The 26421-nt window shown below is 54.4% G+C and overlaps 1 protein-coding gene across 4 annotated transcripts in view; it reads right to left on the minus strand.

Annotated features, from left to right (window-relative positions):
* Positions 1–5508: 5508 nt before the first annotated feature.
* BTBD9 (BTB domain containing 9) overlaps positions 5509–26421 on the minus strand; it is a 406451-nt gene continuing 385538 nt past the window's right edge. For 3 of the 4 annotated variants that reach the window (XM_081139672.1, XM_081139673.1, XM_081139674.1), the window contains exon 11: positions 5512–9548. In XM_081139672.1, coding sequence (XP_080995798.1) covers positions 9351–9548 — 198 coding nt within the window. In that variant the 3' untranslated portion in view covers positions 5512–9350. Of the gene's footprint in view, positions 9549–26421 lie in introns of all 4 variants that reach the window. The other variant, XM_081139671.1, reaches the window with a different exon arrangement.

Genomic DNA, 26421 nt, shown 5'->3' on the forward strand with positions numbered 1-26421 from the left:
TGGGTACAGATATTTCGAGGTGACCTTTGGTCAGTGGATGAAACCCTAAAGCACTGGGCAGGTGCGGGCTGTCCTAAAGCCCGGCCCCAGCCCCAGCCCCAGCCCCAGCCCCAGCCCCAGCCCCAGCCCCAGCCCCCGCCCAGTGAGAGCAGAGTGAGGGGGAAGCACCAGAGAGGAGAGCGGGGCCCCAGGTACCCACGTGTGAGCTCACAGTCTCAGGGACTGGCCCAGAGTTGGTCAATTCCAGAAAACCGGATCTCACCATAATCGGACGCTCCCTAAATCCTGTCAGCCCTCCGCCCTCCGCGCACCTGACACACTGGTCACCTTCCCTCTGGGCTGTCACCACCAGGTGCCCAGGCACAGGCTCTCTATTCCCTCAGCGTCTTCGCCATCTCACCTCCCCGGGCTCCACCTGCTGGGGGCACCTGTCTCTTCCCGGCCCCATAAACACTGGTGACCCCAGGTCATCCCCCACCTCCCAGCTCCCACCCCCCCACCCCTTTTCTTCGCTGGGGCTCAGGTTCCCAGCTGCTCATGTGTCTGGTTCAGTGTCCCCCGAATGCTGGGTGCTTTGTCAAAACTGGACACCATGGGCGTTTGAGAACTCAGCCAGGGTCACCACCTGGAGGGCCAGGCGTGCACGTGGCATTTACCCAGTTCCCAGGTGAGTCCTGTGCAGCACAGGGTCTGAGTGCCGCTGCTCCGGAGTCACCTCCAACTTATAGAAACAAACCGGGCTCGGCTCTGCCACAACCGGGACAGCCCTTCCACACCCCCTCGGAAAACACCCAGTCTACACGGTGAGCTAAACGGAAATCCTGGGGCCACCTGACTCCACCTGGTCTGCATATAATAGAGTCCTGAGGATTTCCCACAGACTCCCTGTGTTAAGGCATTTATCCCTAACTTTTTGCTCAGCTGATGTACAAAGATAAATCGCAACCTTTAGGGCTTTACCGTCACAGGTGGGCTGGTGTGAACTTGACCGCCTGTGAAGTTCCTGTCATTTTCCTTAAATACTTGGCTTTCCTGTTTGGTGAGCTGGGCCCTCTGAGGTCGCTGCCTTGCTTTCTCTGCGACATACCCAGCGTGTCAGGAACTGACCCACCCCGGCCAGCGCTCCCATCCCGGCCCCTCCCATCCCGGCTCCCCGGGCGCCCACACATCCTGTGGGCCCTGCCTGCCCAGCATCCCGCACGGCCTCTGGTCCTCTGGTCCTCTGCTGCTCACCTGGTCCAGGTGGCCGCCATCGCTCCCTCTTCCGCTCTCAGCTGCTCCCCAGCCCCCTTCTCCGGAGGGAACTCCCCTCGAAGCCTGAGTGAGCCTGCCAGCCTCGGGGCAGATCCCAGCCAGCTCTGCCTCGCCTCCCACTGGCTCCCGTTTCAGACGGGGCCCAGAGTTCCCAACACTCCTGGCCACCGGTTCCGCTGGCCTCCTCTCCCACCCCTGCTACACCAGCCCCCAAAACGCATGGCCTTCCTGTTCCTCTCCCTCCTGGAAAGGTCTCCCCAGAGGGCCTCAGTCTTGGCCCTTTATCCTGGTGGCTTTGCGCAGCGGTGGCCTCTGAGAAGCTTCTCTGGACTCTCGACCTGTACCTGCACCTCCCTTCGCTGCCAGTCCTCACCCCCAGGTGAGCACGCGGGCCTGCCCACGGTCACCTCCCTCTGGAGCTAAGGCAGGACTCTGTCTGTCCTGTCCTCTTGGATCGTTGCTCTGTCCCCAGCACGTAGGAAACAGCCTGGCCTGGCAGGTGCCCCACCCATCGTGCCGAGTGACCTGCTGGGCGGGCTGAGTGGTGGCAGCAGCCTGAGGGGTGAAGGGAGGGGGACGGCGGGTGGACCCCAGCGCGCTCCGATTTGGTTTTGTCTTGTTCAACACTGGAATCAACACGTTGCTGGCGATGTCAGTTCTAGGCAATCGGGGCTCGGAGGGTAAGTGTGGGAACGGCCAAGGCCACCAGGTGGGAGTGAACCAGAGAAAGGTCAAGTCCTGGGTTTAGGCTCAGAACTAGTTGAGTGGTGACACTCCTGCCCGATTCAAGCTGTTTTAAGTGACAAGAGCTCAGCAGGAGGCCCAGTGCGTTCTCCAGTTGGAATTTTCCTCCCACCCAAAATGCCACTGAATAGGCCATTTGGGGGTAGAGCTGGGGGGTGGGGTCCCCTTGCACTGGAGCCTGGACGGCCTCTAAGGGCCTCTCTGCTCCGAGGAGAAAGGGCCACGGAGCTGCGGCCCCAGCGGGAGGCCCTCCCCGTCCTGTCCCGTAACGGGCTGGCTGAGGGGCTGCATGGGGACTGCAGGCGACGACGCTTGCTCTGGGCCGACTCCCGTCCACAGGAGCGAAGGCAGGGGGAGGGGCGGGCACCCGGCGTTTCGGGGGCACAGGGAGCCTGGATGGCCAGTGGCCGCAGGAGGGGTTTGCAGGCGGGCTGTGGGGAGAGGACACGAATTTAAAGGAACAGAGAGCCATCGCTTTATTTCTAAGAGGAACCCACCGCGGCATCTTACAGCAGGGGCGTAGGGGCGTTTTGGACGCAGTTTGCGTATTTGCTCAGTTAGGTGGTTTCACAACAGGCCGCAGTCTGCCCTCGAGTCCATCTCGTTCCGCGCGGTGCCCTCGGCGCCCTGCAGGGTGCTGGCCCCGCCCCGGAGGCCCCGCCCCGGAGGCCCCGCCCCAGAGGCCCCGCCCCGCCGCCTTCCCCGGGAGTTAGGGTGCAAACGAGTGTGACCAGAGTAGCTCCGGGCCAAGCCCGCGCCCCCTGAGGCGCTCCTGTCACCGCCCCCCCCAGCCAGTCCAGGGGCGGAGCTGCAGGCCGCTCTCCCCTCTGGCTTTTCCAGGAGCTGGGGTACTGGGTGGGGGGGGGGGTGTGTGTGGGGTGGGGTGTGTGAGGGGTGTGGGGGGTGTGAGAGGTGTGTGTGGGGTGATGGGTGTGTGTGAGTGTGTGGGGTGTGTGTGGGGTGGTGTGGGGTGTGTGTGGGGTGGTGTGGGGTGTGTGTGGGGTGGTGTGGGGTGTGTGTGAGGGGTGTGTGGGGTGTGTGGGGTGGTGTGGGGTGTGTGTGGGGGGTGTGTGTGAGGGGTGTGTGGGGTGTGTGGGGTGGTGTGGGGTGTGTGTGGGGGGTGTGTGTGAGGGGTGTGTGAGGGGTGTGTGGGGTGTGTGTGTGAGGGGTGTGTGTGGGGTGTGTGTGTGAGGGGTGTGTGAGGGGTGTGAGGTGTGTGTGGGGTGTGTGTGGGGTGTGTGAGGGGTGTGAGGGGTGTGAGGTGTGTGTGGGGTGTGTGTGAGGGGTGTGTGGGGTGTGTGGGGTGTGAGGTGTGTGTGGGGTGTGTGAGGTGTGTGGGGTGTGTGAGGGGTGTGAGGTGTGTGTGGGGTGTGAGGTGTGTGTGGGGTGTGTGGGGTGTGTGAGGGGTGATGTGGGGTGAGGTGTGTGTGGGGTGTGTGGGGTGTGTGGGGTGTGTGAGGGGTGTGTGGGGTGTGTGAGGGGTGATGTGGGGTGAGGTGTGTGTGGGGTGTGTGGGGTGTGTGGGGGGTGAGGTGTGTGTGGGGTGTGTGAGGTGTGTGAGGGGTGTGTGGGGTGAGGTGTGTGTGGGGTGTGTGGGGTGTGTGGGGGGTGAGGTGTGTGTGGGGTGTGTGAGGTGTGTGAGGGGTGTGTGGGGTGTGTGAGGGGTGATGTGGGGTGAGGTGTGTGTGGGGTGTGTGGGGTGTGTGGGGGGTGAGGTGTGTGTGGGGTGTGTGGGGTGTGTGAGGGGTGTGTGGGGTGTGAGGGGTGATGTGGGGTGAGGTGTGTGTGGGGTGTGTGGGGTGTGTGAGGGGTGTGTGGTGTGGGGTGTGAGGTGTGTGTGGCGTGGTGTGGGGTGTGTGGGGTGTGAGGTGTGTGTGGGGTGTGTGAGGGGTGTGTGGGGTGTGAGGGGTGATGTGGGGTGAGGTGTGTGTGGGGTGATGTGGGGTGTGTGAGGGGTGTGTGGCGTGGTGTGGGGTGTGTGGGGTGTGAGGTGTGTGTGGGGTGTGTGAGGGGTGTGTGGGGTGTGAGGGGTGATGTGGGGTGAGGTGTGTGTGGGGTGATGTGGGGTGTGTGAGGGGTGTGTGGCGTGGTGTGGGGTGTGTGGGGTGTGAGGTGTGTGTGGGGGGTGTCGCCTTGGGACCTCATGGCGGCGTCGGGAGACACCCGGCTGCACCTCTGGAGGGAGGGGCTCTGAGCTGGCGCTGCCTCGGGCCGGGAGGCAGGCCCTGGGCAGCGTCTTCTCCCATCTCCGTCAGCGCCGTGACCCATCGACGTTGGGGCCGCTGAGGGGCCAGGAAAGACCCCACTGCCTGGGGCTGGCCTGCGAGGGTGCAGCTGCCCCACCCCCGAGCGGCAGGCCCCACGGGGAGTAAACCTGGGACCAGGAGCTACCAGCAGCCACCGCAGGACCAGCCTGCGCCCCCACCCAGGGCCCAAAGCCGAGGCCACGCCCCCGGGGAGTCACGTGGCAGGGGAGGCCATCTGGTGCAGATGGACGGACTGTCACAGTCAGTGTCACTAGTGTTCCCAGGGCCCAGATCCCCACCCCGAAGGCCTTTCAGACCTGCAGCCCACCTCCCTCCACACCTTGTTGGCAGGGCAGCAGGTCTGCTCTGCCCTGGAGCCCAGGACTGATTCTGGGGCTTTCCTCCGGGTGGGATGGAGCCTCAAAAGCTGGCTCTGAAGGTGGCATTCTTCAGCTGACCCAGGGCAGTCAGCAGGGGACAGTCGCGGCCACAGGTGCAGGCCGCCCCCTCCCCCCCTATAAATACTCGGGATGCAAATGGCAAATGCTTAGACATTTACCTTAAATTGCAGGTGGGTGATTTTGAGTCTTTAGGCCAGGAGGTCTCTGGGGGAGTATTTCAAGTCTTAAAAAAGAAGCTAAGCCATTGGGGTGGGGGCCCCTCAGTGTGGCTTGTCTGGGAGTCAGTCACAGAGGAGGCAAATGACCAGGACCAGGGCAGGAGCGATTCAGAGCCAGACGAGCGGAGGGCACCCTTGCCCCTTCTGCCAGGTTGGAACATTATTCCATGAGCATTATTACCTTAATATTTTTTTGAATGAGTAATTTAAAAAGACCAGTTCTATTCTAATAGGTGTATGTTGGTGGGAGCTCATCTGGCCCCCTCTGTGTGCATGCTCCCCACATCAGTCCAGCATGAAGTCCTGTCTGAAGGTGTATGGGGGTGTTTGGTGGGGGGACCCCCGTGTCTACAGAGGTGGGTCACAGGCCCGGTGGAAGTGCATGGCAAGCCAGCAGAATCCCATGTCCTCTCTCCTCCACAGCCCTGCAGGGGCCTAGCTGGGGCACATGGGAGGCTGGTCTACCCTCCCCCAATCCGTTCTTGCCCTTTTCCATTCATCGCCATACCTCCAGGGCCTCAGAGTCCTGACCCGTGATCAGGTATGACGGTCAACTTCGAGGAGGAGGAAGCATTGTGACTGCCCTGCATTCTGTCTAAACCATTCCCTTCCCTTTTCCAGAAACTCCTGAACAAACACCAGGCTGGTACCAGGAGGACTTCTAATTTAATATTGTAATAATAAAGACCATGGTGGCACAGAACCATGAACTGCATTTTAAATTCCTGGGGCCACTAATGAACACTGAACTCCTGCTGGAACTGTTGTCAGAACAAGCACACAGAATTGGCGGCTGCAGCTGCAAAAATAAATGGAGCATGGCCCAGCCCACTGCAGCCACGGCCACGGCCAGCAGCCATGGCCATGGGCAGCATCGAGGGACCTGCCGCCCACACGCAGGGCAGGGTTACACTGAAAACACCAAAAAGCAAACACTAATCAGGAAAAACTCCTGGAAGGAAACAAACTTAATTTTCCTTTCCCCCTTTGACACCTTTCTCTGTCCAAAGGGAGGGTCTTAATTGGAACACTCCACAATGCGAACACTCCCTCTCTATTACCAAGCGGCTTCAGCACACAGGATACTCTGCTTTTTATCACAGATTATACTTCCTTTCCCCCACGTCTCTGGAAAGGATAAGTGATTACAATTTTGTTATCTTCTAGATTAAATAAAGGTGAAGTTGACTGGGCTGGAGCCGTCTGCACAGCAGTTTAACAATTGGGGCAACAGCGTAACTACTGAGCAATTTTTTGCACAACTCAAAAACTTTTTTTTTTTTGCCAAGGAATCAGTCTAATAAACACACTCCGCTGTTGCTGAAATAATTTCTTTTCCCAACTCTTCTAAGAATAAAACACTTTTAATGTATTTGTCATTAAACAAGATTTAAAAGTGACAATTTAGAGAGCGATTGAGAAGAGTCCCACGTTCATCATGGGCTCTTGGTTCTAAAATTGGGAGAAAAACAGAACAAGCACTGAGAACACGGGAGACTGGGTGTGTGCGTGCGGACAGCTGTGCATTACACTATTACACCCACTTCAAATTGGCAGCTCTTAGGAGTATCTTGACCAGGGTGCCTGCCCTGCCCTGAGTGACACAGGCCCCCTGGCGTGCTCAGTGCTGCCCCGCTGGCCCTTTCAGGAGCTGTCAGAAGGTGATTTTGAAGGCTCCCCCAAGCCCTTTCCCTCTGGGGGTGCCCTATTTCCTGACCTGGGTGGTAGTCACAAAGTTGCTGTTTTACTTTGTAACTGACAAGCGTCACAATACGGGCCAGAGGTCACAAGCACCCCTCTGTCCACCTCCACTGAGGGTCCAGCCTCACCTGACCTTTCCTCAAACCAGACACCACCCAGACTATCCTAGTAAAGGTGAGGGAGCTGCAGCCCCTCATCAGCCCTGCCCTGCCCACGGCCTGGCCGAGGCTCCTTCCTCGAACCTCACAGCCGCCAGTGGACAGAATGAGCCTCCACCTTCTGCTGGGCTGAGGACTTGAGGGTGTCTGGGAACCCTTCCACTGAGTGCCAGCCCAGCTTGCTACCCGCACCCCAGTTAGCTCCCTTGGTCTCTTCCTGTTTTGGGACCATTTTGGCCCAGGTGGCCACAGGGGAGAAGCCCTCAGCAGGCCCACTCAGGGCTCTGGGGAACGCCAGTCGTCTGGGGACTTTGCCTGGTTCCCCATTCATCCCTCACTCCCCCGAGGTCCAGGCCTCGGTCTGGGCATGTCTGCTGTGACATACCTCGAGTGGGGTCTCCAGCCCCCGCCCGAAGACCCTGGCCCAGCCAGCTCACAGAGAGAGAGCTCCTCCTGCTCCCTGGTCAGAAGGCCCGTCAGGGAAGGCAGAGGCCCAGCCTAGTCCCAGGAGGCAGCCCGAGCAGGATTTGATGAGCTCTGTCCCAGTAGGCCTGGGGCCCAGAGCAGCTTCCATGCCTTCGAGGCCTCCAGACAGGCCGGGGACCTAGGCAGGGCAAGCTAGCGGCTTCAGGGAGGGGTCCAGGTGGAACCTTGGTGAGAGCGCCTCCCTACCATCACATTGTCAGACTGCCTTGGTTTCCCCTTCCTTCCCTTCATCTGATAATAGGAGCACCTGAAGTGCCAGAGGAGCGGGGGATGGGGGTAGAGAGGGGGGAACCTAGGGCAGAGATTGGGGAGGTGCAAACGCCAAAGGGAATTCCCAGGAGCCGGCAGGGAGGAGGTGAGCCTGGCCAGGGAAGGGCACCACTGGGTGACACAGTGGTGTGAAGCTGAGCTGCTAGCAGTATATAGTCCCTGGGCCTGGCCTGGGGTGTGCTGCGTGGGCAGTGGAGCCCACAGATCCTTTTCCAGCCCACCCCGCATCCCTGGGTCCACGCTGTGGCCTCAGCCCGGGCTCCTCTCTGGACAGGTAATTTCAGAGTTTAAAGAGAGGCCCTTCGACAGGTGAGCCTCTCAAAGCATTTGCACTCGCTGCTCTGACCCCTCCGGCTGCCCAGTGATTGTGCAGCTGGAGAGGTTGCTGAGTGGGCAGGAATCCCAGCTGACAGGCGACCTAGGGCTGGATGCGGACAGAGGCAGCGGCCGCCACTGGCTACAGGAGCCTCCCTCCCGTTATCAAAGGCCTGGCAGCCTCAGGGCTCCCGCTCATCCTACACCAGGGGAGGGGGCAGAGATCAGAGAGTGAGGGGCAGGGAGTGTGGGAGACCACAGGGCTTCTCCTTCAGGCCGCTCTCACACTGGGGACAACAGCCCTCCCCCCCAAGTCCTGCACTCGACGCCACCCCACCATCCCATCAGCCACTCAACTCGGTTACACAGGAGAAAGCTCTTTGTACACCCACAACCAACGTGTGTCTACATAGCCAGAAAAAGGACCCCTAGAAGCCCCCCACAGTGGGTCACAGTGGGGGAGCTTCTAGTGGACTGGCCAGCCAGCCAGCGAGTCAAGGGAGATCTCTGCAGATCAGGAAACACCTAAGAATGGAGATGACTGAGTCAGAGATACAACAGCCCAGACGGCACGAGCGGGCAGACAGGAGTTTCAGTGAGGAGGGAGGCGTCTGAGAACTGCTTTTTCTTCAGTCCTGTCTGGGGGACAAACGGCAACTGCTGAAGAGGACGCAGTGTGCTTGCATTCCTGACACTGCAGGGCTGCCCCCTACCCTCGCAGACAGGAAGCTGGTACAGCTTCACACACAGGCCTCCGAACTCAGGTCAGCGGGTGGCACAGGGACCGTCTCCTTGTCCTCCCGCAGGCAGGTTCGTCTCAGGCGCAGGTTAATGCCCAGCAGCCGGCGATGGCTCCTCAGTGCCCAGAGGCTGTGTGGCTCCTGTGCTTTGCTAACTTCCTCAGAGGAGCTTTCTTGTCAGCCAGGTGTCACGATGGCGGCACCTGTGCCTCGCTCAAAAGACGGGCACGTGCTTCCCGCTCCACCCCACGCTTAACCGTTCAAAACCAAGGAAGGAGAATTACAGTGTCAAAGGGATGAAAGCACGCCATGTGCTGCGTGAGCGTTTCCAAAAGATCCGGAACACCTATGATCAGCAAATGGAGATAACTGAGCGAAATAAAAAATCATTCCGCTGCCAGGGCGATGTATCCATAAAAGTAAGCACTACCGAAGCCCATTTCCCAAAGGGTCCTCCAGGTCTGAGTGGCCTAGCGTGTCCCCGTCCGTCCCATGCCGCGTTCTGTTTCTGCGCACGCTGCCCGCTCCTTCCTCCTGCTCCCTTGCGGGGCCAGATCAGAGAGGTAGGGCGTTAGTGGTGGGCTGATGAAGACTGAAGACCCACTTTCTCCCCCTGGAGACCAGCCTGATCGGAACAAACTGAGGAGAACCAAGCAGCCCCTTCCTGTCCTTGGGAGCAAACCTGTTCTGCGTCTGTTTTTGCAGCCAGGTCTGCTCCCGTCTGGGAGGGGGAGGGGCAGTGACAAAGATCCCTGCTGGGAGGACACCAGTTCCTGCCTCATCTGGGCCCACCGAGTCATTGCCCATCAGGGCCCCTTTATTGGTGCTGCCGGCTGGATGAGCGAGAGTGAGAACCTGGGCTGGAGGGCAGTGAGTTGCCACTGGGGGCCTGCAGGGCACGGGGCTCGAGTGGTTGACCGGCTGCGCTGGTGTCCCCTGTCCCCGGTTCCTCGCTGTTTTCTTCCTTCGGGCTGCTCTGCTGCTCCGGACACTCAAAGTGGACACAGTGGAACACCTGGTGAGAGAAGGCAAATGAGTGAGTGACAGGTCAGTGCCCACCCTGGAGCTTCCCCCTGGAGGGACACTGTCCAGCTCTGGGGCTGCCACCTGGGAGCAAGAGGAAGTCCTTCCACCCCTGCCCCTGGCACAGATGCCCAGCAGCAACTGGAAGGCTCTAGACACATTTCAGGGTAAAAGTAGATGGACCCATTGGGCGTTACAGACACCAGGACTGGATTCCTCTATTGTTGGGTTACTTTTGTCTCGGGAGCTCTTCTTTTTAATTAGTTAATTCTTGCATTTGGCAGCTGGGTTAAAAGTCAACGGGGCAACTATGGTGGTGATGGCTGCAGAGCTCTGTGAAGACGCTAAAAACCACCAAGTTGTACACTTTCAATAGGTGACTTGTATGGTATGTGAATTATCTCAATAAAGTTACTTACGAAAAAGCCATAGGGTGTCACCCCAGGGGAGGATCCAGGCTTATCTCCTAGGGTGCAAACAAGCCCCTCCCTCTCTGGCTCCCTCTGGATGCCTAATTATACGCTGGGGAGGAGACCTCACCCTGCTTCGGGTTGGGCCAACCTAGAACAAACGCCCTCCCAGGGAGGAGCCAACCACCACCAGGACCAGGGGAAGTTTGCCTCCTGAGTCATCATGGGGGCATTTCCAAGCTCTGTGTTCAGTGCTGGGCCAGGTATGTGCAGACAGGGCTCCCGCAGCACAGCGCTCAGCCTGCGAGGGTGAGCCCTGGCCCTGACCTTGAGAACAGCACGGATGGGGGTAGGGGGTGGGATGAGGGTGAGAGTGACATGCCTGGAACAAAGCAGGTTATACCGGAGTGTGAGCTGGACAGTGTGCAGGGGGAGGGGCCGTCCAAGGTGGGTCTTAGGCACCTGCACCCCCAGACACATGGAAAGTCCTCTCTCCTGGGGCCTGTCCTGGGTGCTGTGCAGGGAGGCCTTATACCCTGCAATGGTGGTCTTCGGTCTGGGGCACACGCGTGCTGGGAGCTTTAAGGAAATCAATTTCTAGATCCTCAAGGTGTGCATTTTCTAAAAGGGCCTGAGAACGTGACTGAAGTCACAACACCCTCCCCACCTCACTGAAGGAAAAAACGCAGCCCCCTCGTCTGCCCTCACTGCTGTGTGCTGGGCTGGCACAGACCCAGCACCCAGGCGGGGCCTGCGGGGGTGCAGCCTTTGTGGGCCAGGGCCCTCCCACCTTGGTCCCTGCCTGAGGGTGCAGTGGCCTCAGTGAGATGGTTAGAATTCAGACCTGAAGTACGTTCACAACTCATGTAATTTTTAAAAACATAACTGGAGTTTTTCTGGAATTAGGAAAACATTTTCAAGATACCCATGGACATGAGTTTTCCACAACCCCATTCACATTAGTGGTGCCTTATTCGAAGGTGGTTAAAACCTATTTTAGCAAATCATGTCATCAAATATTTATTCCTAATTAGTCCTTGTCGTCCATCTTAACGTTTTTTTCCCTCTTATATTAACAAAAATAACTTTAAATTTAAGAAATATTTTACTTCTCAACCTTACAATGCTCCAAGGATCATGTTTTCCCAACGCTCCTTTGTAAAGGAGAGACGCAAACGAAACACTCAGCAGTCGCTCTGCACTCAGGAGACCAGGGCCTGGGCGGGAGAGGGACTCAGAGTGTTCCAGGCACAGGGAGTGACGTGGTGGGGATGCTGGGAGGAATGGGGTCTGAGGGGAGTGGGGATGTTGGCTATGGGCCCGTGAGGACTCGAGCAGGGGCCCTCCATGACCTGCTCACCCCAAAAAGACAGATGGGCCCCGCCTGTACATCGCCGGACACAGAGACCCTGGCCTCGGGAGCGCACATGCGGGTGACGTGGTACCAGGATATCTGGGTGGGGGGAACCCTGCAGGAGGGAGGTCAGCTTGGGCCTCCACCCCTTCCTCAACCAGCAGTGAGAGCTTCAAGCTCCAGGCCTCAGAGGCCAAGAGGAGGCGCTATGGTCCACAAGGTACTGAGAGAAAAACAGCCCAACCTTGGTCACTTGGAGGTGAGGTATAGAGGCTGAGGTGGGTTGGCACAGCTCCCTGGGGAGGCTGAGGGGCCTGCAGGATCCAGCAGGAGGCAGCGGTGAAGGTCAGTGCAGGGGCAGCAGGGAGCAGACCAGGCCTCAGCTGGAATGGGACTGAAGGGTGAGTTCCAGCTCCTGAGGGCCCAAGAGCATCTTAAAGACACTGGTGTGCTGAGCTAGAGATGTGAGAGGAACTGAGGCTGGGGGAGCCAGATGCCACCAATGACTGGGGCTGGGGGACCAGGGGGCAGAAGACCAGCTCCAGAACCAAAGCATCCTAGACAAACACCGTGTAGGGCTCAGGCTCTCCGCACGGTGCTACCTTATCCCGAGGCTTCTGCCTTTAGTCTCCAGGCTTCTTCTACACTAGCCCAAGGCCATGGGTAAGGAAGATGATGCCAACATGCTGTAAAGCTGTCGAACCTGCAAATGCTAGGTCTCAGTCATAACTGGTTTGTACTCACTGGTAAAGGGCTGGTGGCTGCCTAAAGCCTGTGTGGACAGCATGGAAGGAGGTCCCATGGCACAGGGCACTGCCATGCTCCAATCCCACGAGGGCAGACACACTGCTGGACCTCCCCCCACCATCCAGTGTGCAGAGAATGCTATCCTCTTGCTTCCTTGGGGAGGGTCCACCCTTCCCTCCCCAGGGGCCTGCTGGCTGGAGAGGAGCCACTGAACTGGGATCTGCCCATGTTTGGTGAGTCCACTTCTGGAAAGGGCCATCATTAGTGAATGAGACACTGGTACCCTGGGTGTGGGCGGGACGCAGGGCAGGGCTGCTGGACACCGGCCACTCTCCCTGAGGGAGGACCAGGCAGAGGAGGCTGCGGGCGTCTCAGGAGGTACAGTTGCAGCAAAGCTGGGGGCTGAGGGGCTGCCCGCCTCCACCGGGAGCTCTGCATCGTCCACAGCTTGAGCAGGGCCTGCACATGCACTGTGCACACAATTGTGCACACACACACGAGCATGTGCACCATACACACCACACACACAGACCCGCCTACTGCAGACCCAAGTTCACAGAGAAGACAAATGTATTATCAACTGTGAAATTATAGTTAAAATATAAATTCCGTGCTTACCTTCCTGCATCACTATTTTTTCCATATTCCCACTTCAATTCATTTATCTGCCACTGTTTCAAATTTCACATTTCAAACTCTAATATGAAGACTAAGTGAGGCATTCATCTTCGCTCTGCTCTCTTCATTTTGGCAGAGCCTCTCTTCTCTGAGTGTGAGCTGGTTTCTCCCTTAAAGCTCAGGCCTTCACTGTCCTCAGCGCTGTGCTTTCTGCGCCCTGCGTGGCAGCCGCCTCTCCTTTTCTTTCCTTCCCTTCTCTCTTCCTTTTATATCAAATCTCCCTCTTCAAGCCCATCTGCAGGTGCTTGGCTGTCAATAGCCAGATTGGGGGGGAGGGGGCCTTTTATGAAGATTTACGACTACTAGCACCCTGGGCTCCACCCTAAGGACGCAGGGAGAATCTGAAAATCATCTCCTAAGTGGCCACATCAATCGAGTGTCCTCCATCGGTTTTACCTCCTTTAAGCCTTCGAAGGGACAAGACTGTCTCTGGCGGGCTGTCGGCAGTCTCTTTTGCTTTATGAGCACTCTTCTTTCCAAGCATGGGATAGTCAGGGACATGCTGGATAGGCTTTTGCCGAGTGGCCAGGGTGACCCCCCAAAACACAGCTCCGCTTCCTCATGTCCCACCCAACACTCATTGCCCCAGGAGCCCCTGTAAGCGGCACCGGGCCTGTCCTCGTTTGCCTCGCCCTGGTTTGCAGCTTCTCCAAACATGATGAATTTTCTGCACTATCCCCTATCCTGCCCCATCATGTCCTTTAATCGGTTATTTGTGTAATCCCCATGCTCACACCGCGCCTGTCAGTACCTCAGAACCTCAGAGTTCCGGCTGATGCTAATCCCTGCACTGACTCACATCTGTCCTGCTCCCCAGCTTGTGTTGAGTGGATTTGCTCTCCTCGTGCTCTGTGAACTCAGCCTCTGATTTTCAGGAGCGCTCTGCCCACCCTGCGCGGTTCAGGGCGCCTCCGGCCCAGGGCCCAGCTCTCCTGCCTCTGCCTGCTGGTCTGTTGGTCCCCCTCTGACTCGAGGCCCACTCCTGCTTAGGGCCTCACACAAGAATAAACCAATCAATAAAAATCCAGGATTGAAAAATAAAGTTAAAACCAGGCTCTAATGGCTGGTCCTTTAGAATGTGCTTCTCACCCAAGAAAGGGTCCCCATAGACGATGCTGTCCAGAGGGGCAGCTGGCTTTCTGCTCTGCACTGAGCTGGTAGAAAGCCGGGAAGACACTGTTTGCAGTGAGCACTTAGTAAGTGCTCACAGGCCTGACTCCTGCCGCCTGGTTCCCATTGTCACCACTTCTCTAAGCACACCATCTTTGACCCACGTAACCAACCTGTTTTAAAATAATGCAAATGGCTGCTGTTCCCAACACACCTAACAATACCGATGGCAAATCTGCACTGGCTGTTTCAGTTTTCTCTGCATATTTTTCCAGAAATCATAACCTTTCCTCCCCATACCACCCTGCTCAGGCACCTTCCCTCTAAGTTGGGGGAAACTGGAGGCCCTTAGAAGTCCCAGCAGCTACCTGCTGCCAAGCTCCCGGGGCTATGGGTGGGCGCACTGTGACCAGCTTCAGTCTGTGATCCCTAGGTCCCAGAAGTGTCACTAAAGGCCCAGCTAACTTTAATCGGGTCCCCTGAGCACTTCCGGAGAGCCAAGCAGCTGTGCCAGATTCAAAGGCAACACACAGGAAACAGTTTTTTTATTAAGTCACAGACTGAGGGGTGACGACTCTAAGTGAGAGGGTGTTTTACAAATGGAAAGATGGGTGAGGCCTGAAGTCAGTGAAGAGGTGGAGAGTGTCATGGGCATCAGAGTGAGCAGGTTGAGGATAGGCAGGGGTGGGGAGAGGGCACAGAGGGCAGGAGGATAGTGGCATGTGCTGTAAGCATGGCCCAAGGAGCCAAATGTGTGAATGGGGTTGGAGGGTCAGGATGTCTGAGTGCACTCATTCATTCATTCATTCATTCCACACACACTTAGGCACCTGCTGCGTGTGGAGTGCAAAGTCCTGGCCCCTCAGGGTCCACCATCCAGGGAGGACAGAAGATACATTAGTGAACAGGCAAGGAGCTCTGGGCATATGGGGAGCCATGAGGGCATAGAGGAGGGGACCCCACCCAGCCTGGAGGAGTTAGGATGTTTCCTGGGGGAGGATATGTCTGAGCCTAGTTGGAAGGTCAGAGGAGGGAGCCCTTGGTGTAGAAGGACAGGGGAGACCACTGTCAGTTCTCAAGGTGAGGGTGATAGCAAAGAAAGCTGGAGGTATGGAGGTGGGAGTGGGGGCTATGGAGGCAAGAGGCCAGCCTGGGGGATGAAGGAGGGACTGTCCCAGACCTGGGAGGGAGCTAGGTACTTAAAAGGGATATTCCTTATATGGTGAAAAATAACATAAGTATCTAAAGAAAGAAAGTAGATGACAACAAACACTTAAACCTCGTGTAAAAACATAATAAGAAACAGAGCCACTTTAAAATGGAGCCGGAACTGCCATCTGGAGGAACTGCCTGGCACATCCTATGCTGCAAATATTCAGAAAGTTAGAACTGGGCAAAATAACCTCTGCACTGCACTTAAAGCAACACTGTGCCCCAAAAAACTGTCTGCAAGGGTAACAAGAAAGCAGGTATTATGACTACTGGCTGATGACTACTGGCTGATGACTACAGGACTGAGAATTTTAAATTGATTAGAATTAGCATGTTATGTTAATATGCTAATATCATGTTATGTTATCTGCACCAATAGAAAAGCCTTCCTCCTATTGATGTAAGTGCTCCCCTCCCTTTCTTGTAACTACCACTGCCTTTGTCTCCTAAACAGAACAGTATTTGGGCTTCTGCTTGAACAGCTATTCTTTGATCTCAAATAAATGCCTGCTGCCTCACACTTTGAAAGGCCTTTTTTTTTTTTTTGGTGAACATTTGAAATCCCCCTGAGGTAGAATTTAACAATTTGGGATAAACAGAAAAGACTCATTTTAAAATGAAGAGTAACAACTTGATAACAGACCCAGTAAGACTGACAGGAAGAAAAGGGCCCGCAGTGACTCCAGGTTCTCTGGGAGTCACTGCGGTCCCCGCAGTGCTCCCCGCTGGAGGTGACGGCACTGGGGTCTCCAGGGGGCTCCAGGCTCAGCCAACCCTCGAGGACCTGTACTCATCTGAGATCCTTTCGCTGGTTTTGTTTTTGAAACTGTGACCACCTCACTGAGCAGGAACACTGACCAGGGTGCACACTGCCCAGCCCAGCAGGGGAGGGAGGCAGAGGTGCCTGAGGTTACACCCATGGAAGGGATTCAACCTCAGGGCCGAGCAGCTCCAAAGCCAGTGCTCTCAGTATCAGGATGCCTGCCTCACACAGGAAATTGTAATAGCACGTGACCAGCAGCACCAGAAATTAATTCTGCCTGGAAGGGGAGGTTAGGGGAGGTCAGAGAGTAAGAGGCACCTTGAAGGATTGGGAGGCAGACAGGAAGGGGAGTGGCCTTCCAGGTAGAAGGGACAAAGGGAGAACTTCCAGATAAAGGTCTGGATCCTGGCACCTGGCTCAGGCACTCTGTCCCCCACACCCCCTTGTCACACCGGAGAGGCTCTGCTCACCCCCTCTGTAGAAGTGCGCTGGCTCAGTAATCACAGGTGATACTCAGGCCTACTAGCCTCGCACCTGCCAGGCCCTGGACTGCTGCAGATGCCGAGTGAGCCTCCTGGTGTTTGTGCCTCACCATCACCACCTTGTGCAAGGCTGGGTTCCTTCACTCGGGATGCTGGGCACCTTCAGATGTGCACCTGTTGCTAATGGGCATCCGGAGAGGGGGCCTGTGGGTGGTCCTGAAAATGTTTTCGGGAATAGGGTGGAAAGGAAGCCTGTCCTGGGGAAACTGGTTCCTTCACTGGTGCCACGTGGTGCCCTGTTCTTTGCATAGGAAACTGGAGGAAATAAACAATGCCACTACCACAGGGGTGGGGTGCCATCTGGGAATTTGTGGTTGGTCCCCCCAGACACCAAGCTCCCCTCCCACCACACACCTGTGGGCCACCCTGCAGGTGGGACAGCCAAGTCCCAATTTCCTCGTCGCCCAGAAGCTTGTGTGGTTCAATTTCTTTCCTCTGAACCTTTCCAGCACTGTAATACACCTTGGGAAGGATGTGTCCAAAAGCGAATGAGGCATACAGGGCTGAGTCGTGTTCCCGATTTATGCAGAACCATTACCCAGTCCCCACACGGTTTTCCTGCCCCCTTTCCGGCAATCATGTATCCCATTAGCCTGTTTGACTGCCGCTGCGCGCGAGGGGGCACCTTGGCTGAACCAGCTTTCGATGGCCTCTGGATCTGTCCCCTGAGAGGAGCCAGCAAGTTTGGAATGGAGTCCCAGGTATGAATCCACCACAGCCTCAGTCACTGGTGTCCTTCTCGGTAGCTGCTGTTTAGTATCACTTTCCCTCTGCTTTCTCGGAGCCGTAACTCTCAACACAGCTGAGGTAGTCTGGGGTGTTCTTTACTCTGTGAACCTGGGAAGCAGGCCCACAGCTGGGGCAGCTCCTCATGAGCCGGCTGACTCCGCTGCCTGCACCCTTCATTGGGGGGACTTCCCAAGCACTGTTATTCCACATACCTTCAAGGTTTTTAAAAGCAGAGAAGCCTCTGCTAATTTTCCCAAGTTGGCTTAAGAGTCCACAATGAACTGCAGCAGAAATTGGGAAAATTTAATAAATGGTGATCAAAGACTCCACCGCGCCTTTCTGGTTTCTCCTGAGTAATTTCCACAGGCTGCTTTCATGGTAACCAATACAAATGGGATTTCTGACCCAAACTTTCAACTTACATTTACCAGGTGGCATATCTTCATAATAGAGACCTACCACTAATGACACCCGTAAGTCAGAGAGGAAGGCAGGGCTCCTGAGGTGGCCACCTGAGGACTTCCTGTGTTCCCTCACACACCGTGTGGCAACCGCACACGCCCACTCAGCACGCGGTAAACCTAACTGATCCGATGACGGTGACCCGAACATCTTTCTTACTCTCTTCTTGGGAGAAGAGTCCCTCTACAGGATGTCTCATTTTTGTCTCTTTAAAAATGAAGACCAAGTGTTTCCAACAAAATGCCCCTTTTATAAACCAAAGTGTTATAGATGGACATCTGAGCAGCCCAAAACACGGTTTTCAGGTAAGGAACTCGTTTCCCAGGGTGATGTATCCAGACTGTGAGCAACACTCGTCAGTTTTGCTTAGGGTGACAGGAAAATCAAATAGTTTTGCACAAGTATTCATTCATTCCTAACTGCTTAGTGACACTGCTCATATGTGGCAACAGTTTTCTAATTCTCCAATGTCACTTTCTCATATTCGCATAGGCCAGGCACCCACAAATAACCAGAACTCCACTGCTTGGAAGGTTCTAGAAAAAGAACCTTTCCCATACTATTCTGCCAGGCTGCCCTGAATTCCTGGTTCCATTTTCCACATGTGCACGCTCCAGAGTTCCAGGGAGAGCAATCCACTCACTCAGCTAATTAGGCCCTGCAGTGGTAGAAGATATCTTTTCATTTGCGAAAAACAAAAATACAAAAAAGGGAAATATTCTAGTTGCAGGCAACATCTGGTAGGTGTGACCTTACTAAGGCCCCCTTCCCTGGAGATAGGCGCCAGGAGAGCCTGGCTGTGGCCCTGCCCTCCTGGGAAGGCCGGTGTGTAGCTGCCCGTCCTGAAGTCTTCACTTCAGCCAGGTGACCTGCACAGCTTGTCTGGAAGAGCTCCAGCTGCATGAAGATTTCAGGCCTAACTCCTGCCTGCTGGCCCAGCACTGGGACACCGATTGAGATTATCTTCACCAGCTGATGTCTCCATTCTTCTCACTCCTCAGCGGCTGCCGGCATCCATACCTGCTCAGGTTCTGGGCACCTTCTCCCAAACCAGTTGTTTGGCGCAGAATTATTGCTGCTCCAATACCAGAGGCATAAGTGGGGTGTTGAACAATGGCATACACTCACTGTTGTGTCACTTCCCTCTTTTCTCAATAAAATCTTTCATAATAGAAAGATTATTATCTTTAAAGATGCCTATAGAAGGATCTTTTATATAATGCTACAAATTAAATATTTTTCTGCTTTTTTTCTGTCTCACTGGGAAGGAACCTTTAAGATCTAGTCTACTCTCCTTATTTCAAAGACAAGTGTCCTGAGAGCCAGAGAGGTGAAGTGACTTGCTGGGGGTCACACAGCAGGTTGGGGTTGCGGCAGGCACCAGTGCTGACCGGGCTCTCTACACACTTCTCTATCTTCCCCGGCCCATTCCCCACCTCCCTGCCTGTTCATTATGGCTGTTTCTCAGCGCGACTCTTCCAGGCACTTGAACTTGACCATTATCTGCACGTGTAGTCCTTAAATCCACATTTTTGTTTGGATGGCTCATCTTTAACCACCCCTCAGCCTTTATTTTCCTGCAATAAATGCTTCCAGACTTCCTCATGGCCAGAACAGCCCCACTGTTCTCCAAGGTCATGGGGATTGCAGCCTGGTGTGACCTTCTGTTCTCTGATCCAGGTTGTCACATGTGAGCCCTGAGAGCTGATCTCCCTCAGAACCCTGCACCAAAGCTCTGGCTCCAGTCTGACTTATGGAGGGGCTATTGTGTGCTGGGCATTGGGCTGGGTGCTGGGGCACAGAGATGCCTCCACATGGTCTCTGCCCTCAAGAAGTACAGTGTAGTAGGGACCCAGGCAAAGCCCACTAGGCTTTATGCAAATAGTCCTAGACCCACTAGGACTATTATGCAAACTCACAAACTTACAGGTGCAGGCTGGCCTACCTGACCTGCTGCGCCAGTGCTCACCTTCTCTCTGGCCCACACTTCCTAGTCCTGCCCCTACAAATGTCACCTCTGCCTCCAGCACACAGCACAGGGCACCCAGGCGCCATCTCAAACCTGGTTTCAGTTATTTCTGTTCCAGAGAAGGTTTTATTTGTGAGCATCCCTTCCCCAGCACTGCCACGCCCAACCCCTGGTTCTCTGTCCTGGCAGACGAAGGAGGCTGAGGGCTGGAACTGGGTCTTCTCTCCGCAGGTCACAAGCTGCAGAGGGAGCGGTTCTCCTGTTTGTTAGCTCAGCATCTCTCCGAGTTTCTGCACCTGGGATGTTTGTGTCAATTCTGGTGCTGACCAACTAGGAACTCTGGCCTTGGGAGGCAGCACAGGACCGAGGTCAGCCTTCAGGGCTCAGAGGGCCTCCTCTAGATGAAGCTGCGGGGGAATCCTCCGGGAGCCAGAGGGCGTGATCAGACCTGGGGGCTCGGGGCTGGGAAATAACGATCACTAGGCCGAAAGGAGGTTTGGTGGTTGTTTTTTCAAACAGAGTCCGTTTCCCTGTTTTGTTTTGTTTTTTTCTTCACTGGAGCCACATGTTGCTATGGGAACGAGGATGGCACTGGGAGTCCACAGCCACTCACGGGCCTGACAGAAGCGTGTAAATAAACTGCGCCTCTTTCCAGGCTCCACTGAGTGGTCCCTGCGGGCAGCTCGGGCAGCCACGCGCAGGCTTCGCGTCCTGCTCGTGCCCTGGGGTTCACGCGGCGCCTCCTGCCGCAGGCGCTCGGGCAGAGCAGCGAGTGGGCGGAGGGATCTGCCGCACTCCCTGCCCTGCAAAGCCCTCCCGCGGTCTCATTCAGGTCTACCCAGCTCCCAAGGGCTGGCTTCCCGGCCCCTCTTACAGACAAGGAGAGCCCCGCCCCAGCCCCCGGCCCGCACCCATCCTCAGCGGCCCGCTTCACTTCACTCCTCTGCGCTTCGCTCCACCATCGACTCCTCCACTGCCATGCGCTGTGTCCCTGGGAGGAAGGCCCTCTTCCCGTGGGTTGATTTCTCCCGGCCGGGAACCTGCAGTCTCCCCAGGAAGGGCCCTGCCTTGTTTCTCTCCTAGATCTTGCTGTATAGCTCGCCCACAGGCACCACCTGCTCACCAAGGTCTTAGACAACGGGGCCTCGGCAGTGCTGGGCTCATTTCTGCGCCTTACTATTTATTACGCCTTTTTGGGAGACGGAGCAGTCTGGATGTTGAGAGCCAGAGAGCCTGGAATCAAACCCTGGCTCTGCCACTCACCAGAGGGGTCACCTTGTCACTTAGCATTGCTCAGCTCCAGTGTCCTCATCAATTTTCCCTTTTTGCTTAAAGTAAAACATTTACTGTGAAAACCAGGCAAAAAGAGCATGCAATGCATACTGTGTGTACAGCTTGCTGAGAGCTATATACAGTGAACACCATGTCAATCCCACTGGGGTCAAGAACCAGGAGCACTGCTGGGGCGCTCGGTCCTTCCATGTGGCTCTTCCTGATCTGAGCCACCTCACCCAAGGAAACCACTATTCTGGCTTTAATAATAATTCTTTGCTTAAAAAAATTTTTCACCACCTGTGTACATATCCTTAAATGTTACAGTTTAGTTTTGCCTGCTTCTGACATTTATATGACTGTGATCCTACTACACGTATTTTTTTGTTTCTGGCTTCTTTCCTTCCCCACGGGTGGCGGCCCCCTTGGACCACATGATGCACTTAGAGTGTCCATCTCTGAAGCTGCCCCATCGGGTGGGGGTCCCGGTGGGTTTGGTATGAACAGTGCTGTCTGAGGATCCTCATTCCTGCCCCCTGCCCCCTGCCCCTGTGTGAGTTCCTTTAGAGGCTACACACAGGTGTGAACATGCTTAGTCATAGGGTAGGTTGCACATATTCGACTCTGGTAGAAAACTGTTCTCCACATTGACTGTATCCATTTATACTCCAGCAGCACTGAGGACAATGGCCCATTGCTCATCTTTGCGAGCACCGGGGACTGAGTTTCCTTGTTTTTACAATGCAGTGAGAATAGACGTACTTCATACAGGAGGATTACATAGTGTAACAAACATAAAGGGCTTGGAATAGGGCCTGGCACATAGTAAGTACTCAGTAAGTAACAGTTATTATAATTTATTATTATCATCATTATCATTATTATCCTAAACTAGGAGATGCTGAGGTGTCTGGCACACGTATTTTTCCACTGACAAAAGTTTCTGGTTTAAGAGACTCCTCAGTATGACGACATACGCTGCCTTGGAATGCCCCGGTCTCTCGCCAACAAGCTGGGGGGAGGGGGAGATGGACAGAACGAATGATTCCCTTGCCCATCAGACAGCAGGTACTCTGTGCGCACACGCACCAGGCCCATGCTAGGTGCCAGGGATATAGAGATAAATACGACACAGCCTTTCTCCCCAGCCACAAAAATTCGATGAGTAAATGGAGCCTTGAGAGCTGCCTGCAGACTGTCAATACCATCTTCAGTTTTGTTATTGACTGGCAAAGGCTCTTGTGAGCAGGAACTGTCTTTAACACTGCAGAGAGTTCGTTTTTCCTACAGTCCTTTTTAACCCTTGGGGCTGTCCAAGCCCGAGCTCAATGCCTAATAAAAAAAATCACACCAAAACTTGCTCTCAAACCCAGGTTTTCATAAAAGCCACAAAAAGAAACAGGCATAACTTCTACTTCTTTTGATACAGTGACTTATTTTCACAGGTGCAGACAGACCTCACGTGGGCCCAGCTTGCTCTCTTTAAGGATGCAGGAGTGACCCTGTCACTTTGCTATGGTAATCAATGAGTTGAGATGAAGGGGCCGTGAACAGCATGGCATCAGAACCAGTAAGGCTCTGTGACAGTCACTGCAGGTGAAACTCCAGATCTGGTGACATTAGTGGTGTCAACAAGGCCCAGTTTCTAACCTTCTCCACACAGGAGAGAATGGGAAGACATGCCTGCCTCCTGAGCAGCTCAGAGCTGATCAGCAGTTGAGGCAGGTGGGCCCAGTGACCATACAACTGTTGAGTTGGAGACAGATTTCCATGAAGTGAATGAGGAAACAGCCAAGAAGGGCCTTCTGGCTCAGGTGCTGGGAAGGAGCACGGGAATGAAAACAACTGAAGGGGAGCAGGGCAAGGTGGATGTGCTGGATGACAAACTGACATGCATCTGCCATCTAGTGCTAAGTGTGAGAGGATGACAAAGGAAACCCTGCGAGTGGGACACAGAGGATGCGCAAAAAGGAGTCCAAGGGTAAAGGAGAAAAACATTGGACATGTGAGAAGTATGCCAAGCACAGGGAGAGAGGAGCAGAGCATCACACACACGCATACACACAGGGGAATGAAAGGAAAATGTTCTAAGAAGTTAGGGTAAATGACAAGGATGGCACTGAGCACACGGGCGCAGGTCACTGGAGGAAGTGGTGCAGTCTTTAAGAGATAGGCTTTAGGGAATTTATTGACAGAAGTCATAAACGTAGCTAAAACATGAAATGAATTCATTCCCGCAGTGCTCACAAAGGAAGATGAGACAGATGCCCGCAGCAGACATACACTTCCCAGAGGAGATGGATGGGATGCCGCAGGAAACCAGAAGCGTGCCAAAAGCAGTGATCAAGAAATCTGAACCTCTGCAGGCCGCCCGGCCACGGTCACCTGTGAGCCGCTCCCGCCCCATGGAGAGAAGGAGGGAAATCAACATGCAGCAGACAGACGCTGAGCCCTGCCTGCAGGAAGGCCTGGCAACTTCAGCTGGACAGACACACGCCTACATCGGGCAGGGAGTCCCTATCTAGTTCAGCTCGGGGGGCTCTGTTATTCCAACAGCAGCCAGATGTTTGGAGGTCAGGGCACATTCCATTGCCACTGTCGCACAGCTGCCGGCCGCCGTGGCCACTGAGACATTGTGCAGGCCACTTTCCACCTTTTGCCAGAACAGCCCACTCCATCTCTTCTGAATGCCCTTCAACTCGTAAGAGCCTCCACGCCACATGTTCTCCCCCACACCCCCTGCTTGGACCTTGCCTCTCTGGAGGGGGCAGCACCTGCAGAAACAGTCTTACCTGGGAGACGTGACAGGTGATTCACCTACATTTCTCTTTCTGTTATTACACAGACAAGCTGACCTTCCCATGGGAAAAACCATGCCCACCCATGCTTCTGAAATTGGCACAAAGTCTTTTAGTGTCTACATGAAACAGGCTCTGGCTTTGACAAAAGGGAGGCCACTTATGCCACCTAGAACACAGCAGTGACATGCTGAGGGGACCCTGCTCCCCTCTACACTGCCCTCCACTGTGACACAGGTGCCTGACCCCACGAGACATGACAGCATGGTTCTCACTCCCATGGGAACCCCTGTCATCCTGGCTCCCGACTCTGCCCTGGCCCCCTTTCCTGGCTGTCCTCTGCCAGAAGTCCTGCTGACCAGCCGAGTCACCCCCTTCCCTAATACAGCCCCTGCCCTCACACCTCTTTGCCACACCGACTTACACACATTCCCGCTGTGCCTAAGACAGGTAATGCTACTTCTTCCATATGACCTTCCAGAACCCAGTTATGTGTTGTGAAGAACATTCTCTTTGAAGGTTTGCTATGTGCTTGATGCCCAGTGAAATTCAATGTTTCTGTGTCTCTTGTAATGCTCTGAGAATGACACAATTCATGGATCTTGCCTTATGACCTGGTCACTATTTATTTAATGGTTTAAGATGTTTCCCCGTTGGCAACACTACATCAAAGCTTTTTTTTCCTGATCAATAACTGACTCACGAAGGCAGCTGAGCGAGTTGCTCATGGGCCGAATGTGACAGATCACAGTCAGCGACCTCCCAGCCGACCCATCAAACCGGCTGGGCCAGTGGTCAGGGCTCCCTGTACAGAGTTTTGGGAAACTCATCAGGGAGAGAAGATCTTGCACTCCAGCTTTAGAGCTGGGTGATGGGAAGTTATTCTTTATCTGGTCGCTAAGGTGATGGGGTTGAGACCCTGAGCAGACTCACTCCAGTGCTTCTCAGCCTTCTCAGACTTAAGAATTCCTTTTGTTGTATTACATAATTGCAGAACCTCACTTAGGAATTAAAGAAAAATCTAGTCTTTTTTTGCTTTATATAAGAAACAAGTACTGCAAATGAAATATACTTCATTTTAGCTAACAAATTTAAGTGGTAAAAAAACACTGGGATTTATTGGCAAAATTAAAATATGGGGATCATATATGTATTAAAATGTAGATTTAAATTTACTTTTGTTACATGATCAAAAAAGTGCTTTTATGACCTGATGTTTAGAATTCTTTAATTTCGTGCTTTAAAAATCATCCATTTTTGCTGGCTCAGCGGTTGAGCATCGACCTAGAATCCAGGAGATTTCCTGTTTGATTCCCGGTCAGGGCACATGCTCGGGTTGCGGGCTCGATTCTCAGTGGGGGACATGCAGGAGGCAGCCGATCAATGACTTTCTCAACAATGACTCTCCCTCTCCCTTCCTCTCTCTGAAATCAATAAAAACATATATTTTGTTAAAAAAATCATTCATTGTACTATTATAATTTTCAGGTTTGTTTTGAAATAAAGAGATAAGAGAAAAAGATTCAGGCTTCTATTTACAAGTTCTCTGCAAGAAACACACTGTAGCTGTGTATCATTTTTATTCTAAATAAATAAAATAGCAAAATGAATATAAATTTGCACAATATTTTCACTTTTAAACATGCGTTTGAAGTACACCTTGACGTGCTCTGGAGAATTTGATTTGACAAACACAATGTACGAATCTCAGACCAGCTACGTAATGTGTGGAAACCTCTTGCTCAAAAGGCAGGAAAAAAGCTTTTTTCCAGTCTCTCCCTTGACCTGCCACAGGGTTTGCATTTGCTATTTACTGTGGCACTCTCTTGGGCACAGGTGACTCTAGGCCAGGACAGGGGGTCACAGGTACCCAGGGGCCCTGTCCCATGACTCACACATGGGGTTCACAGCAGACCCTCACTCTTTCTGCAAACGCTCCAGCACCCACTGGGAGTGGAGGGAGGCAGTGGTTGTGGGGCAGACTGAGAAGGAGGAGGCTGGGCAGGTCCCAGCACCAGGGGTCAGGAAGTGGGAGCTAAGAACTCGTCCTGAGAAGGCAAGAAGGGGTGGAGGAGCCTAAGTCTGAGCTGAGGCTCCAAGACCCAGGTCGGTGTTTTACTGTGCCAGGGAGCTTCCCCTTTTTAAAAAAATTTACAGGTAAAATTGCTAAGAATTTCAAGATGGTGCTGGAGAGCACTCTGCCTCAAACACAGGACCCCCTTTTGGGCACGGAACCCCACGCAAGTGCCCTGGTTGCCTGCCCGCAAGGAGGGTCCTGCACAGATCTGAGAAAGATCATGTTAAGGTGAAATTGCAGAACTGTCACTATTTTTGTGCCTTTCCTTTATCTCTGAAGTTTCAACCTCACTGCTCCTCACAATTCTCCTTCTAACCTGTGGTCCTCCAGAGGTCTATACTGCACACACGTCTGTAAGAAAGCAAGGACGTGATGGGCAGACTGAGCCAACAGTGGGGTTACCAGCCAGACACCAACCCTTACCACTGGTGCTTACTCAATGCCTACTTGAGGTACAGAAAAGGTAAGTAATTAACTATGAATTGATTATTTTAAACTCAAAATGGAAGCAGACGCTATTCTCACCTGCGACTGTGTGAGTGAACCCTGAGTGCCTCTGTGAGCGCGATGCGACTCCATACTGTTGACGGGACAATAGCCCAGGCATACCTGGCTCAACCCTGGATTGCACTGGCAGTCCTGCTGCAGTCACTGTTAGCACATCCCTCACACTCAGGTGTCCAGTCCCTGTGGGCACTGTCTTCTCTTTTCCGATCCAGAGGAACCCCGTGCCCTTTCCTGA

The sequence above is a fragment of the Miniopterus schreibersii genome, assembly GCF_964146895.1.
Source record: "Miniopterus schreibersii genome assembly, chromosome: 6".
In the NCBI taxonomy this organism is placed as follows: Eukaryota; Metazoa; Chordata; class Mammalia; order Chiroptera; family Miniopteridae; genus Miniopterus; species Miniopterus schreibersii.